The sequence below is a fragment of the Fundulus heteroclitus genome, chromosome 3, assembly GCF_011125445.2.
Source record: "Fundulus heteroclitus isolate FHET01 chromosome 3, MU-UCD_Fhet_4.1, whole genome shotgun sequence".
NCBI classification, from domain to species: domain Eukaryota; kingdom Metazoa; phylum Chordata; class Actinopteri; order Cyprinodontiformes; family Fundulidae; genus Fundulus; species Fundulus heteroclitus.
Genome location: NC_046363.1, coordinates 42,265,509 through 42,282,702, shown reverse-complemented (window position 1 = coordinate 42,282,702; position 17,194 = coordinate 42,265,509). Strand labels below are relative to the sequence as shown.

At 38.6% G+C, this 17,194-nt stretch overlaps 2 protein-coding genes across 2 annotated transcripts in view; both read right to left on the bottom strand.

The window, feature by feature from the left end:
* The window catches only part of zgc:113232 (collagen-like protein), a 30,575-nt gene extending 29,161 nt beyond the window's left edge, over window positions 1–1,414 (bottom strand). The window contains exon 1 of the mRNA XM_036135438.1: window positions 1,233–1,414. Coding sequence (XP_035991331.1) covers window positions 1,233–1,253 — 21 coding nt within the window. The 5' untranslated portion in view covers window positions 1,254–1,414. The remainder of the gene's footprint in view (window positions 1–1,232) is intronic.
* Window positions 1,415–2,882: 1,468 nt separating this feature from the next.
* snrnp48 (small nuclear ribonucleoprotein 48 (U11/U12)) lies at window positions 2,883–10,723 on the bottom strand. The gene is made up of 9 exons (XM_036135437.1): window positions 10,574–10,723; window positions 10,206–10,319; window positions 9,361–9,421; window positions 7,446–7,526; window positions 5,833–6,012; window positions 5,252–5,373; window positions 3,411–3,523; window positions 3,212–3,334; window positions 2,883–3,089 (listed from the first exon to the last, which is right to left on the bottom strand). Exons 1-9 carry the CDS (start codon window positions 10,721–10,723, stop codon window positions 3,011–3,013), a joined length of 1,023 nt encoding a protein of 340 aa, XP_035991330.1. The 3' UTR covers window positions 2,883–3,010.
* Between the last annotated feature and the right edge of the window lie 6,471 nt (window positions 10,724–17,194).

Here is a 17,194-nt window from a genome sequence, read left to right as displayed (position 1 = left end):
GCAGATAGAGAAGCTGTCCTCTCAGACCAGTTTACAGCGTATTCTCATAAAATGACTCCAGGGTCGGACTGTTGAAGGGCTTGAACAAAGAGGCCGAGTGATGGAGCGGTCCAGCTGTGGTCCAGCTGTGATCCAGCTGTGATCCAGCTGTGATCCAGCTGTGGTCCAGTTGATCAGGATCTCCCTCTAAAAGCGGGGTGGTTTTAGCCGGTCAGTGCGACTCAGGCTGTGTTAGGGTGAGAATTCGTCAGACTGAGGCTTCTTTGTCAGGGTGGACCCTGCTGGGTTTTTCTCAGACTAGTCCCACATTCCTGAAGCGGCACCGTGATCCTGAGCACAGACCGAGGAGAAGCTGTGACCACACAGGCCGCGGACAGACCCGGACACAAAGTCCACAAACGGATGAAACCCCGACAGCAACCGCAGCTTCCAGGCGTAAATCTCACACTCAAATCAAGGGAAACTGGGTTAGAAGTATTTTAACACACAATAATTTATCCCTGTGATAAAAAGCAAAGTCGTGTGTTGTGCCATCCAACAAACAAAAATAAGATGATTAGCCCTAGAGGAATTGACATTAAATGCTGTTTAATTTGAGTATAAAATTACAACATGATGGTAAAAGCTTCTCTCAGATAAATCAGAGCAGAGGGAACCAGCGCAGAACCCAATAGAAGGACCTCTGGGTCCTCTAGGTGACAAACGTCTCCACTGGAAGACAGCGGACCACATTTGATAATTTTTTTACTAATTTAGTCTTTAAATCATGACAAATTCCTTAGAAATGGACACATTTCTATAGAGAAACTGTAAACCAAAGAACAGCAAAGGGATTTAGAGCAAAGAAAAACCGTCTCAGCAACAGATAAACATGTGTCCTGGTTATTATTTCCTCTGAGCTAACCCAGAGGTTTCCATGAGATCAGGGAGGGATTTGATCTATAAGCCAAACTTTCAGTTTACTAATAAAAAAGGATAAAAGTTACTTGTTGGCTTTTGAGTCCTGCTCACATCCGTAGTTTTTCATCCAATGACCGATTAGTTAGTGTTGATTCTGTAAACAAGTTTTGTTCACTCTAATTTCTGTGAACAAATAATAACTGTCTGATATTAATTTACATTAATTTATCTGGGTCATGGCGGCCCCTAACAGGCTTTTAAATGGACAATAATACATTGTGATTAACTAGAATAAGCAAAGCGCCAAGCTGACCTGGACTATTTCCTCTCACCTTTTGGCTGGAGGCCCCCATGGTGCCGCAAAGACCCCTTCCTCAACCGGTCCAGACCCTGAACACTTGGGACAAGCGCAGCCTGACAGACTTCCTCCTCGGCTGGTAACCTTCACAGCTTCATGGTGGTCTGCCTCCTTTCTGCCTCCTCAGGATCCGTCAGGCTCCCAGGATCCTCTCGGTCTTCTACCTCTGCTTCCCAACAGGGTGAGAAATGCCTGATCCAGAATCCAGCTTCTACAGAGGAGGACCAGGGAGTTTGAAGGAAGAAACGTGGATGGATTCCTGATTTACAATCAGAATCACATGTTCTGTCACTAACTGAGACAAAGTCAATCATTGGATGCCAACAGCTGGACTTCCTTACCTGGATAAAAAAAAAATAATTGCCAGCTAGATTAATTGAATAATTAAATGTGACAATATGATTGGACTATATTGAAATTCGACCTAATTGGATTCTTCTTCATATGACCTGGAAGAAAAGTAACCCAGAATAAAAATACCACCTGACTTTGAGTGACATCAAAGAGTTAATTTATGATTTTTACTCACGTTGTGGAGATAATTTTAACTTGCAGACGACCGGATGACTCTTTTACACTTCAGGTGAGCTGTTAAGGTATTTTTTTTTTAATTAAAAGCAAAACGTAATATCTTGTGTAGATGAATCTGTAGGCTTTAATTAAAATAGATGTTTTATCATTCTCTTCCTTTTATCTTTCTTTCACCTTTTTTCTTGTCCTTCCTTTCCTCTTGTGGTGTCCATATAATGTGAGATATTCCCCGCATGAACCATAATAAAACTATTCACATGCACAAATCAAGCGGAGCACTATGGCAAAGCCGTACTGCTCCACTTGTGAAAGTAAAATCTGTCGAGCTTTTTTTTTTTTGGCAATGTGACAACAATTCTTTTTGTCACATTGCCAGACAGGACACTGGAAAAAAAAGAAAAGAAAAAACCAAGTGAATCAAAAGTATTAGAAACTATAAAATGTAGAAAAGATAGATAGATATAGAAAAATCTATAGAAAAGATACATATATACATATATATGAATAAAATAATAGATGTCTCAGAGGCAGTTAAAAGTTTAATTACTGCAGTAAAACGTGACTTTCACCACAAAAATCACTGTTTCAGGGCATAAAATTATGATAGCTACAGCAACTTGTCTGTGAAACATCAAAATAAACCCAATTCCTGCTCCCCACCCCCACTATTATCTGGGTCAGCACCCTCTGTCCTGCATGGAGAGCATTAAAAGCTGCTGATCTCGGTCTAAACGAGGGATCAGTTAGAGCCGCACATTTTATATCTGAAAACAGAAAACCACCATCCACAGTTCCCACTAAAGGCAATTTAGAGACCTGTTAACTGAACAGCCATGGTTCTGAAGTGTGGAGGAAGCCGGAGGTCCCATGTTTGCAGATACAACGTGCAAACCCACGCAGCACAACCCCAGGCCGGGAAGCAAACCCACAACCTTCTTACTGCAAGGCAACAGAACTGATTTTTCCAAACTGTGACCTTATCATCCTGCTGTATAAATGTTCATGATGTTTCAGCAGGACAATATGCATCAAGTGACTCTGGAGTTATAAATACCTTCAAACAGGTTTTTAAAAACAAACAAAGACTAAAACAGCTGTTAAATCAAATCTTTATTAGCAGTACAGTGAAACAAATGGTGGCTGGTAGCCTGTGAAGACAGCAGCTAGCTTCAGCTGCATGAAGCTGACGACTTTCTGACTGACGCTAAAGCTCCAGCGCTCTCACTTGTCCCGCTCCCTGTCGTCCTTCTTCTTCTTCTTCTTCCTGTCGTGATGGCGGCCGTCAGGGGAACGGGAATCCCTGTGAAGAGCGATATTTGTGAAACCACGTTCCTGTACAGTTGTTTCCTTTATAAAGGGATGAAGAGCGTAAGGAGGCACTTTAATCTCAGAAATGTGAGGACTGAACGGGTCGGTTCTCACCGCTCCTTCCTTTTCTTCTTCTTCTTCCTCTCCCTGTCGCGGCTTCGCTCTCGGCTGCGATGGCGCTTGCTGTGCGAGTGATGAGACTCGGAGGATTTGGATCGTCTTCTATCCGGCCGGCGGCTTTAAGCACAAAGATCATATCATGTCTTTGCAACAACGGTCCTCTGATTCGTTTAGGGAAACATTTTTTACTCACCTCTGAGGGGAATGATCAGATCTGGCCAACTGCTGCTGCTCCTCCTCCTCCTCTTCCTCTTTCCACTGCCTGGAAAGCTCCTCTGAATGGACACTGATCACCTCTCTGATCACCTGCAGGACGATGACCGAGACGCAACTTCAGGATTTTCTACTTATTTTAAACAATAAATGCTTCCCAGAGGATTTTTTATTTTTTGCACAGGCTGGTCACAAGTAAAATTTCAAGTAACAATTATTTAAAATAATCTGTGTTGTTTTTTTCATAAAGAAAGTTTTAATGGTTAAAAAGTATAATTGAGTCTTATTTGACATCTTTTTAATGATTATTGAAGAAACATTACTTTTGCTTTTGCTGATGTTATACAAGTGGGGCGAGAAACTGGACCAGGGTTGGAAATCAGCTCCTGTCAGGCTAATTGTGGGCAAACTGCTGTTGCAGCAGGTAAATATTCTCCAAACACAAGCCAGGGTGGCGGGTTTGAAGCCAAATTGGGCCACTGGGGGGCGCTAATGCAGCCGAGCAGCTGCTAAACTCCAAATACCGTCATGAGCAGATAAAGAACGTTACATTCCTGGTTTAAAGTCGTAGGAAGAATCCACTAAACTTCCTCACGAGGAGCCGAGAGATGAACCCGGAGAAGTTCTCACAATGAATACCTGCGAGATTTTAGAAGCGCCTTCGTCCCTAAAATCAGACATTTGGACACTTTTTTGTTTTCTGTGATGCATTAAATTCATTGAACCTAATGCACTTTATTTTCCTGTTAATATATCACTGTTCAATAAATTGAACATAAGTATAATATTTGTCTGGTTTTGTTGATTGAATGACTTTGAGCATTAATTTGAAACTAATAAATATCGATATTGGAGTCAAATCAAGCTGAGCTTTGTATCGAGAATCGTATCGGCTCATCCTAGATGGCACCCAGCTCTAATCATCGGTCTGATCCAGGACGGCGATGAGTCTGCATACAGACAGGAAGTGGATCAGCTGGTCCACCGGTGCAGACAGAACCAGCTGGAGCTAAATGACGGTGGACCTCTAGAGAAAACCCTCCACACTGTCTGCGCTCAAAATCCTCAAGATCACCGCCTACTGTGGATCTCTTCTGGTTCCTCTGACCCGCCTCAGGACCTGAGACGGTCCTCACACACAGATACGGGTTCTTTATCCTTCTTTTCCTCTACAGTGTTTATATTTATACAATTATGGATGTATGCTTTAAAGGTGATTCTGACTGAATGCTAGAAGAGCTCAGAGCTATTTTGGTCATATTTGGTCATATTCATAAACGTGGGTCAAACGGAATCAGAGATACCATCAACAGAAATACTAAGAAATACAAAATCTGTAGAACATTAGGGACAAATAAACTAAACCATATCAAATGTCATAATTTCTATTATAATTTGTATCTAAAATTATTTAAAAAAGGTACTAAACTACACAGAGAAAACATTAAAATGTGTAATAAAGGAAGGCAGGGTGAGGACAAAATGACAGTGACACCCACAAACGTGGTTTATATTTTTACAATTGTTTTAAAGCTGATCTCTATTTACAGAATTAGGAATAGATAACAAAGTTAGTTTTCCAAAATGATTGTCTTCTTATTTGTAACAGCAAAATTTTAAGCAAGAGTACTTAAAGCTCGTTGGTAAGATTTTAAACGCCCAGAATTGGATCAATATGATGGAAAAAAAAAAAAAGCTTAGTTCTGTAAACATTCATGTTGGTAGAAAACAAATAAATGAATGCTTTTATGATGAGCTACTTAAAACAGAGGAGTCTGATAAAGATTTCCATCAGCACAGCAGCTGGGTGGGAGGATTTACCTCAGTGTAAGATTTCTTGGTGATGTGGACGTTCTTGGCTCTGTAGGACTGACGTCGCCTCTTGTAGTCCCTCATCTCTGCCATCAGCTCCAGGTGACTCTTTGGCTCATTTTGGCCCTCATCTGCACCAAACAAACACAATCACCAGCTGGAACAAAAGGCTAAAAACTAAAGAAAAAATATTAGAGTTTAAAGAAACTGAAGACAAATCATTGTAGCGACACATATTTAAAGGGGAAATATGCTTTTAAGTTCTTCCTTTTTACATTCAAAGCACTCAGTTGTGATCCTGTGCAGTAGTTTAGTCTGAATATTGTGACGTAAAAAAACCTAACAGAGAAAACTGGACAGCTTCACAAATATGACCCAAACTGAATATAAAAGTATGCAAGCAGCTCCTGGACATTCAACCTTTCTGCACTCCTACAGACTCCAACAGCAAAATAAACGTTGGGGTTAAAAAAAATGTGGATTTTGCATGATATGTCCCCTTTAAGACTATGTTTACTACTTATTATTGTATAATGGTTTATTTTTCCATCTACTTAATAAAATTATACACTGAATAGTGTGACTGTCACCTTTCTGAAGTTTTGAAACCAAATCTACGTAGAGATCCTCGCTGGATGACGGCACCTCATTCCGCTGGCTGAGAACGCCGACCACGTGGTCGTACAGAGCCAAACGGTCAGCAACGGTGAGGTCGCACACCGCTCGCTTGTGGTTCTGAGGCACATCGACGGGCTGACCGGAGTACTGACCTGACAAAAGGACCAGAGAGGTTTTACACATCCACAAACGACTCATTCATCCGCCTGACAAAGCCCCCGATTAAAAGGTTCCTTGCTAGTTCCCCATACAGCCCAGACACTACAGCAGGGGTCTAGAGTTAAATATTATCAGTATCGTCTCCTTTCTAAAGGTCACGTAACTTTTGCAGCCCTAAAGGAGTTTTATTTAGCTGGACTGATGATAAAAAAAAAGGACCGTAAAGGTTGCAGACGCCTCCACCAGGCAATAAGATACTAATACGATTAATAAAGCTAATCAGGGAATAAAACATATATTTGAAAAAATACAATGTTGATTTTGCTCAACTTTGTAGAACATAATTTGCTGAATTGTGGTTATGTGTTACATTTGGCTGATTTATATAGCACCGATTCCCAACATGTCATCTCAAGCCTCCTAACAGCGTCAATTCAATCGGATCATCCACAGATTTGATTAAAAGTTTTCTCTCAGGAAACCCAGCAGGTTGCAGCATTCAGTCCTCCTGGATGAGCCTGAAGCCACGGTGGACAGTTGCTGGCATTGTGTCGTTGACTTTGCAGCAATCCCTCATACTGAGCATGCATGTAGCGACAGTGGAGAGGAAAACTCCCCTTTAACAGGGAGGAAAACCTCCCCAAAAGAAAGTTTTTTGGAATTAAAATTATGTTTTCCATCAGGCATTTTTCTTTTTTCTTTTTGTTAGAATTGACAAAAAAATGACTTTCATAACTATTCCTGACTGCACAAATATGGACAAAGTCCTTTTAAGATCACCGTTTCACCAAATTCGTTCAGCAATTTTGTGACACTATAATTTTTTTTTTCCATTATGACTATCGACCCAATAACTAACGGTTGATTTTAGGAGGAATAGATTAGAAAAAAAAAAGACTTCAAGAACACAGGAAATAAAGCTCAACATTTTTAACATTCTACGCAGATCTGACCAACCGGACCGTCCTTCCCCAACACGTAAAGGGAAAAGTCGGCGTTAAAAGAAACCCCCACAGCCCAGCCCTGGTATAAAAAGGATATGATAATAAAAAGGATACTGCACGTAATCAGGCAAGCCTGAACCAGAGCAGCAGAACTGTCTAGAGCCCATCTCTTCTCTAATACTCACCCCTGTTGCTGCAAACAGAACACACAATACACACATCAGAAGGGAAAACAAATTTTTAATGAAGGCGACAATCCTATAAGGAAAATAAAAACATCTTTGTGTGACAAAAGCCTTTATTAAGGAAGCATTTGAGGAAAAAGGTTGAAAGTGACCAAACTGCAGCAAACCGTTGCTAAATTTAAGACGAGAGCGACATCTACTGGAGATATTTCTCTCTTAGGTGTAACATTTTTATCTAGAACAAAAGGAAAACTTGGCGGGTTGTTTCAAATTTTATTTTTTAAGTCGAGCGGTTACCTTGCCAGAAGACTCCTTCCATCTTCATGAGCGGAGCTGCAGACCGGGCCTGCAGTATGACCTGGTGCTGGGTTGATTTGTCTGCACAAAGACAATGAAATGAGGATGGAAACAAAATTTACACAAGTTTTCTTCAACAATAGTTTGCAACCATAACATATATTAAAAATAGCCTGAATGCTTAATTAAATTATAACAGTTTTATTTTCGTGTTTTTTAAAGACATTCTCTAAAGTGCTTTTATCATTAAAAAAATAAAAATAATACTATATTTTCCAAATACACTATCTCAAAACGTTTTATTTTTACCCAGTGTGGGGGTGTATGTTATGGAAAATTTAGGAACAAGAAATTAGCTGTTAAAAATAAAATCCAGTGTGGTGGAACATTAATACTGTGCTGTCTCTTTTTTGACTGGTTGAAAAGATTTTTCATTCACTTAGCTGTCCATTAATATGACATAATTCAGCTTTATACGAGCAGACAGCTTCTGTCTCTATTAACCTTTCTCTTATTCATCCATCTTTCTGTCTCTCTTTTTATATGTCTGTCTCCATCATGTAAATTTATAAATTTTAAAGGCTACCTGCCTTTCTTCCTTCCTACTTCTAGTAAGAATGAAAATCTTTTTAAAAGATTTTCATTTTACAGATATTAATGAAAATTTCTTTAAAATCCAGATCTACCAGAGGTTATAATATTTTTGAGCATAACTTCACTCAATTTAGATTTTACTACATTTGGTATCTGCTTCTGATCCATTCATGGAGTCCATCTATCAACAAAAATGTGTTTTTCAGGAATAAAGCAGCCGTCTTATTTCAGGGATGGACTCAGGAAGGTGAGTTTTTGATTCCAACAGACAAACGTTTGATTATTTGTGACAATCTAAAGAAATGGTATTTTTGTAGATCTGAAGTGACCATAAAGCAGTTTACTTGTTGAGAACGTGCTGCATTGAGCATTAATGTCTATAATAATAATTGAGTTTAACCAGATGTGATCATTCTCATGTTTTATGAGGAAAACGTTCTCAGTACATTGAAGAAATCGCACCACGTGAAATAAACAAATGTGTCCTTCTCTATTGTAACACAACACGGAAGCCCCAGATGCAATCGATCTTAATTCTGTCGGGATAACTAGTTGGTAATTTAAGCGTTTCTCTTTAATGAACGCCGCGTGTTCCCCCATCAGAACAGACTCCACCAACAACCTTCAACAACTCCTTCACAACCAGGAGACGCTCAGCGCTCCCAACTCCATGGGATTTGTTAGTGCTGACTCTCCGCAGACATTTATAACTTGATAGTTGAGAGTACTTAGCGGCTATTTCTTGTGACCATTTCCTACATGTCCCACAGCAAACACCCACCGCACATCCGTCAGTCCGTGGTGCAGAAAGGCTGATGTTTATAGTGCGACGTTACATACACGCTTGTAAAATTCAGCTCTGCTCCATCAGACTGTCCATGGACTCAAGTCTGCCTCATTATGTGGGAGCTTGAAGTCGGATAGCTCAGGATGTGACCTGGTGCTATTTAGAAAGGCTAATTTTAATAAAATTAACCATGAACACACACAGACGTACTAATTTACGTAATAATTTACTGCATGGTGTGACTTTCTTAAGGGGACGGGCAATTTTGTTGGCAGGGTGGAATGCCCCATCTTTGTTGAACAGTAGTGGAAACACTACAATCAGTTTATTCACTCGATTAAACAAATGTCATTAACTCTCAAACAAATAATCTTACTTTACTGCACACAAGAGAAAAAGAAGCAGGACGAAGAAAAATCCTGTATAAGCCTGCATCATACTCAATGATTACACAGTAAATTTAAATTTTGTATCCATTGCATTAACTCAAAGTATAAGTTGCAAACAATATGAGTCTCCTCACAAATAACTCACCCATTAAAAAACTTTTGATGTGGCTGTTCTCATAACACACGGAGGGATCGTACATCTCTTCCTGCAAAACAGTGATAGGAAATGTCAATTTGACAAGATGCAATATTTAAAGTGGACAAACATGGTTCACCCACGCATCACATGGTAGAAATTAGGGACGGACAACAATTCAATAATATATATCGATCGATCAATAGACATGTGGTGTGATAGGAAAAAAGCGTGAATAAAAAGCTCAATAGAAGAACAGTTTTCCTTCCTTTTGCATTGTAGCCATTTATGTAGGTTAATACTACGGTCATTACATCCTCCCAACCAATCACAACGCAGACCCTTCAGATAGTTCAGAGATCATGTGTTGCTGTTTTCCCTTTATGTTTTTAAAAAACTTGCAATTTTGGTAAAAACTGTGTTAAATAAAAGGGTTGAGTTTGAATCATGTAGTTATGTGTTCGTTATAAAAAAAATAGGTAATTAAGCAACAGCATAAAATGGTCAGCGCTGCACATAAAATATAAGTTTTGAATTTTTTGCTAATCAAAGATAACAAGCAATAGGATTTCTATTTTATCAATGTGCTTTTTCCCCGTTCAATATAGTCCAGCCCAAGTAGAAATATGAAAAAAAAAAACAAAAAAAAAAAACAAAGGCTCTGTTTGGGGTTCTTAACTATAAAAATGCAGCTATGGTAAACTGCTTTTCCCCCACCCAAGACAAATCATTTCTACAAACAGATTTATTTATTTATTTTACACTTTCAGTATTCTAGTTTTCTGACAGATTCTTCTGACAGATAATAGGCAAAAGATCCAACATCATCGTCTTTGCTGTAATAACACAGTTACCTGCTCCTCCGCAGGGTAACCCATTTTCCGCAGACTGCAGGAGGCTTTGTGTTTTTCCATGGTTCTGACTGGGACCATGTGGTTCGGGTCATAAGGACACTGCTCCATTGGTTCCTGAGAAAAGACCAACGAAAAAGGACATGAAATAAATTAAGAAAAACAAATACAAGTTAGAGTTAAAAAAAATAAAAACACCTTTCACCCCAGAGCTGTGCAAGCAAAAAATACTAAAAATATCACAAAAAACAAACAAATAAAATGACAAAAAAATAGTGGATAGGCTCCTTAGCTAGTATTGGTTTTGTAAGGTTGTGGGTTTATTCATAAAATAAATGAATGAATTAATAAATAAAGTCATCTCTATCTACCTGGGTGGACTCGTCGTCGTGCTCCTGCGACCATCCCAGCGCTTCAAATATGTCTTTTAACTGCTTTCTGCACGTTTCGGTAAACTCTGTCAGCTCCTGTAGGCGGTCCAGGCGGTCCTGGAGGGTTTCCGGCTGGACCGGGTCCGACATCGCGGCGTTTTATTCCCAAACTAAGCCAGACAGTTGACTTAAAGCCTTGACAACAAAACCGAAGGAAGCCATGATGTTCTGTCGCCGCCTCGTGATGATGACGCATGCGGAAGAACGCACGGTGCATGATGGTAGTTGAAGTTTTCTTCTTTTTCTATGGGCGTGTTGATGCCACTGAGCTGTATAATACACTGGAGTGCTGATTTTGCCGAAAAACTGAAGCCACTGGCCGCCATCTTGCTACTCCCTACTCTCACAGAATCCCACAGGATTTGGTTGCAACAACAAGCAGTTTTCTGGCTGAGTGAAAACGTTTCACAGGTAATTCTACAGTCAGTGGATGTACAAACACTATCAACTTCTAGGAAATTAGGTGCTGAAATATTTTACATGTTATTCATATTAAATATAAATATATGTATATATAAGTATGTGTATATGTATATATGTATATATATGTATACACATATGTAAATATATGTTGTTGTACATTGTTATTTATATATTTATAAATGTTAAACATATATATTTAAATGAATAAAATGCAAAATATTTCAGCACATGACTTTCTCAGTACTTCATATTTTTAGAACATAACATAAAACTATATGGCATTTGACATTTTAAAAGTATATATATATATATATATATATATATATATATATATATATATATATATATATATATATATATATATATATTTATATTTATTTTTTCTGAGATTTGTGTTTTTCTAAAATCACTATTTGTTTTTCTTTTAAATTATATACATTCCAAAAATAATTTTTTTGTGTATTTACCATTTAGTTTCCTCAGTGTTTCTTTGAGCTGCCTCCTCTATGGTTCATTAAAACCATGCTGTACAGATTCAGGCACATTGCAATGATGATAAAATCCTCATGATTTCCACTGACTTCAAGTGTTTTTAGATCTGTTTTTTTTTGTTTTCCTTACATGTGTAAAACATTGTGTACTAGGTGAAGTTTTATAATATCATATGATATGATATTATATAATATAATATAACATATTATAATTATCAAAGTGTTCTTGATTAGTCGTGTTTTAGACTTTATTTTTAAAAAGCCATGTTTTCCCTTGGCATCAGTGAGTAGACCTGCTGCTTCTGTTCATTATAATGAGTCTGTTGAGTTGTTTTGCAAACATGATGCCCACTGGCAACTCCCTTTGGAGGTTTTTCTGGGCACATCCCAGTGGGAGAGATCCCAGGGAAGACCCAGGACTCGCTGGAGGGACTATATGTCTTGTATGGCCTGTAAACGTCATTGGGATCCACTAGAATGAGCTGCAGGAGGTCCCTGAGGAGAGGGTTTTCTGGGTTTCTCTCCTGGATCTGTTGCCCCCAAGACCCAATCCTAGGAAAGTGGAAAACAACGGATGGATGGATTTGTGACTTCTTTGTCACCATTAGTTACGTGTCTCTGTGTGTCTGACTATTACTTACTTCTTTGTTACTGAATGAATGTTGGTTTGAACCATGGAAATGTGATGTATACTTTGATACAAAGGAATCTGGGGCATCTAATGCAAGATAAAAAAAAAACATTCGGGTGAAAACATGGTTTACCACTTACCACAATATTGTTTTGAATTTTCCACTTTGATGATGCTGTGGCCATTATACTGCAATCACCTCACTTTAAAGGAAATCTTGTAAAGAGAGCTTCAAGCAAGTGGAAAAGTCACAAAAAGCTCAAGGAGAAACCTGCCTAAGTGACTAAATGTCACAACAACTTGGTTTGCAGACCATGTAAATATTAAGAGATAATGCATCTCTCCATTCCTTTGCTTGTTTGATTTGTTTTTTTTATTTTTATTTTACTAAAACAAGTCTGCCAGAAACATGATTTATAACCTATTACTCTGCCAGGAATAAAGTGTTCCTCAGCATTTCTGAGCTCATTACACAGCATGTTGAGACATGCTAACGTTTCATCTTGTAGCTTTTTGCCAAATATCCTGTTATAAATAGACAGCTGCTTGGTTCCTACAGTCAGTTAGATGCTTATTGTTTTGTCATAAAAGGGGTATAAAACTATTAAAAGCTTGCTTTTTTAGATGCACGTTAAAGAAAAAGGTGACCTTTTCCAGATTGATCATCAAAACAACAAAAGGCAGCTTGGAAAAACATACTTTTTTATTCGTAATAGACATGAAACACAAAATTTAAGATACAACAAAGAAATGTTAACTAATTAGGTCACATCAGAGGAAAAGCTCCTTTAAAATGTGCTTAGTGAAATCAGAACACCGTGGAGGTCACTCAGGTCTTCACGGGGGGTACGGCTGTTCGCTTTGCATAAACTCAACATCCAGAAGAGCATCTGGATACAGATCCTCTGTCCTGAAAAGAGAACGGCAATTCTTTACAAACAATATGCAGTTTGTGTACACATGGATATGTGGGTGTCTTTCTCTAAAATAATGTGAAATCTTTACCAGAAGACAGAGCTAAAAATTAACATGAGAGATAAAAAAACGTTGTGGTTTTGCTGTGCTCACATTAACTCTACAGTGTCTTCCACAGCTACTTCCTCCACCACTTCCACTTCTACAACCGTGTTTCGTCTCACTGCAAAACAGAGATTTGCAATTAAGGTCAAAGTTAGTTAGCCCTATTAATTACCTACCACATAAAATGTAATAAAAATTATTTATGATTTTTCTGAATTGAATCATTTCATTTAGTAGACTGTGACTGCCACATGTAGTCATTAAAAAATATGAGAGTTATTACATCAAAGAACATTATTGGTGTGCTGAAACTGCACCCTTTCTTCGTTTACTGTTCATAATAATTTACAACTGCACCCACCAGCTTGGAGCTGTAAATGTAATCAAATGTTGAGCAATACTGAGGCGTTGGCCGCATGTCAGATCCTGAATTTATAGAAATACGTTATTTAAATATTTTTTTGTCAATTTATATGCATCATTTTGAACTTAGGTTTCAAATTGCTTCAAGCTTCATGATTTAATTTAGTCAAATGCAACAAAATGAAAACTTTCTAAGACAATAAACAGTTCAAGATAAGAAGCACCTATTTAGATTAATTCACAGTGATAAACACCTGCATTTGTCATTGCAACATGAAACTCATCTTCTGCATTTAAGACATCTTTGGGGAGCAATGAGCACCACTGTGGGGCATCTAGGGAGCTTTGGGACCGGAGGTCTTGCTCAGTGGCTGGGGAATTGTGTGGGATTTGAACCTGGGAACTTGCAGCCTCTCCAGGACACAAGCATCCTGCTCTAACCACTAAACCACCGTACTGGGTAGGTTTTACTCAGTCTTCACCAGGTCTACAAGTGAACATAAAGCACCAGAAGACCACCTACCGACATAGTAGTTGGATGGAGATCCGGACCAGGAGTGGTTCAAACCTTCTCTCTGGCCATAAACTCCAACGCATGTGTTGGTTTCTATCGCCTGTGCCTCACCACAACAACAGCCGGCACATTCCTGCAACATTTCCACACGATCGGCTCCTGTTATTTGATGCAGGGATGAGAGACCAGATCCAGGAAGGCCCGGGATGGCCGGAGTCTCTGAGTGGGCTTGAGTGAACCACTGAGCGTCGTCAACTTGATGAGTGATGTCATTACAACCTGTGAGGAAAAGGAGATGAAGGGTTAATTTATGCACAGAGTGCCGGGCATTTAGAACTCTTCTTGTGTGCATGTTTGGCTGATAAACAAGCATTACTCCTTCAAACGTATATCTGCTCCATCTGTTTCCTGAGGAGACCTGCTGGGCTTGGACGCTGGTGAAACTAATGCCCTGCAGGCACAACAAAGAGTGCATACGCTCACACAACAGGGAGTGTTTTCAAGGTAAAAACAACACCCTGTCAGCACAACTCACATAGCACGAGGGACTGTGGTTAGTGTTTGAAATCTAAAACATTTAAAACGCTTAGCAGAGCTTATAGGTTTCTATGAGTGTAGATTTAAACCTGAGGATGATAGTAGGTAATAGCGTTGATAAAAAGAAACCTGTAGGAAGGAGTGAATGGATAAAGCCTTCCTAGAGAACAAAATGTTTGGGAAATAGCAAGATGTAAATACACAATTTAAATGTGAAACTAATCACAAACATTCAACCACAATCCATAAAAACTGATAACCGATTTATTACGTCATGAACCTTTGATTCAGTTTTGCGTTTTATTTTTTTCCCCATATTTGGTGTATATAAGCATGCTCCAATTTTCATCACATATCTGTTTATGATGTTAAATAACCTTAAATTTACCAATGATATGACGGCACACAGCAGGAAACTCTTCATCATCTTCTGCCTCGTTGTCATCACGGTGGTTCAGGACACCTGACGCCAGTCCAAGTCTGCCCAGATGAAAAGATCTGACACACACCTGAGGTCCAGGTGACTGTATCCAACGTTCAGGAGTCAGTTTGTACATCCCGGCACAAATATAAACGTCTTCAGTTCCTTTTACAACCACTTGAAGGTAAACTGGACTTTCTCTTTCCCACCAAAAAGCTTCTGCTGGAAAAGGAAGAGGCGTCTGACTGAGTTGGGTTGTTCTGGACTGGAATGGGAGTGACCGCATGTGTTTTCATCTGAGAAAACAAGCTGATTGGTTCTGTTTTCTCAGTCGGTGATGTAATGCATGTAATTAAAGGACTATTTCAGTGCTTTCCACTTTCAGTTCAGTTTGCTTAATTCAGTTCATTATATTTTGTTTTCATTGCTGTTTTCTTAGCCCACAGCTATCTAGCCAACCAACTTACTAACTAGCTAACTTACCATAAGGAGATTAACTTAAATTCAAACTTGTAAAACGCAGTAAATTTATTGACAATAGATGTCAGTACAATAATACCTTGGTGACAAATCTTAAGGAGCAACAATAGCTTAAAAGTAAAACCAACAGCAGCACATGAAAAACAAAACAAAAGCAATGATAAATAATAATATCAAATGGACATAAATGTTGTGTTGAGATGACAAAAACAAAACATACAGCTCCACATTCATTACAGTTCCTGTCAGACGTTGGCAGGTTTTTCTCCATCTTCATGAATTTCCTACTAGTTTTGGGTTTTTGATGCTGCTGCTGTGCATTGAACAGATACATTTTGAGCTATTTTGCCACAACAAGAAGAAGGATGTTAGAAGAAGTCAAAGTGAGGCTTTCAAGCACTGTGGTGCTATTTGTCAAGCATGGTGGTGGCAGCATCATGCTGTGGGACTGTTTGCTGTCAGTGTCACTGTGTTACCGAGTCACAAAGCAAATTAAATAATGAAGAAATTAAAGTTGCTGGTTGAATTTCTGTGAGGAATCAGTTCAGGCTTGTGGACCACGCAGGAGCTTGGGAAGGAAGCCGCTGTTGTTTCAAGTTTGGATCCTTCTCTCATTAAACATTTCCACTCTCTGTCCTCAGGCTGTCAGCACAAAGGGCCTTCAGGGAGGACCAAGAGAAACGGAGTCCACTTGGTACTTGCTGCTACCTTTATTTTTAATAGCATAATGCAATAAGATCTGATGCCTCTTACTGGACAGGGCTATTTTATTAATTTTTTTTCTTCCTGTACAGGTAAAGCCCTTTATTGCAAATTTGATGGCCTGACATATTGCAAATCTAGTTCACAGGGCAGAATGAAATATATAATTGACCGCCCAAAACAGATAATAAAGGCTTTTAGAAAGCCCTGACCTCAATTTAGGTGAAAATGAATGCACTCCGGATCTTCGGGTAACCAGACAATTTAAATAAACTTCATCAATTCTGCCAAGCAGAGCAGGTAAGTAGTAGTGAGCCATAATTGTTTTTAAAGGCTTTAAAAAACATGTGATCTTTAACTTGGATAAACAATTGCAGTTTTGTTGAAAAGTTTAACAAATTATTAAAAGCTCGATATCAATATAAAATTCATGCTTGTGATATTTGTATGTAAACTCTGACTGGCTCTTTGAATGCACATCAACAGATAATTTTGGCTAGGGAATGAATTGAGTATGACAGCTATGTATACTTTGTTTTTTACATTACTTAGACTACAACTGTTGTAGATAGTTTGTTACAAGTTCAACACATTTTATTAGTAATATATATTGTAAATAGTCAAGGCAAGGCAAGACAAGGTACGTTTATTTGTATAGTACATTCAGAAACAAGGCAATTCAAAGTGCTGTGCATAAACAGAACAAAGAAAATTAAACTTTACAGAAGAAAGCACATTGCAGTGGAATAGTAGCACCAGTACAAACGTCAACATCAAGAATCAAAGGCAATTTTAAACAAATAGGTTTTAAACCTTGATTTAAGAGAATTCAGGGTTTTGGTCTTCTATATATATAACTTTCTAACTTTTCAAAGAAGTACCACTAAAATCGGAGCTTAATCTCCAAGTAGCAAAATGCAGAAGCCTGCAAAGTTATGACAGATGATATAGAAAAAAAATTGCTATTATTTCAAAATAA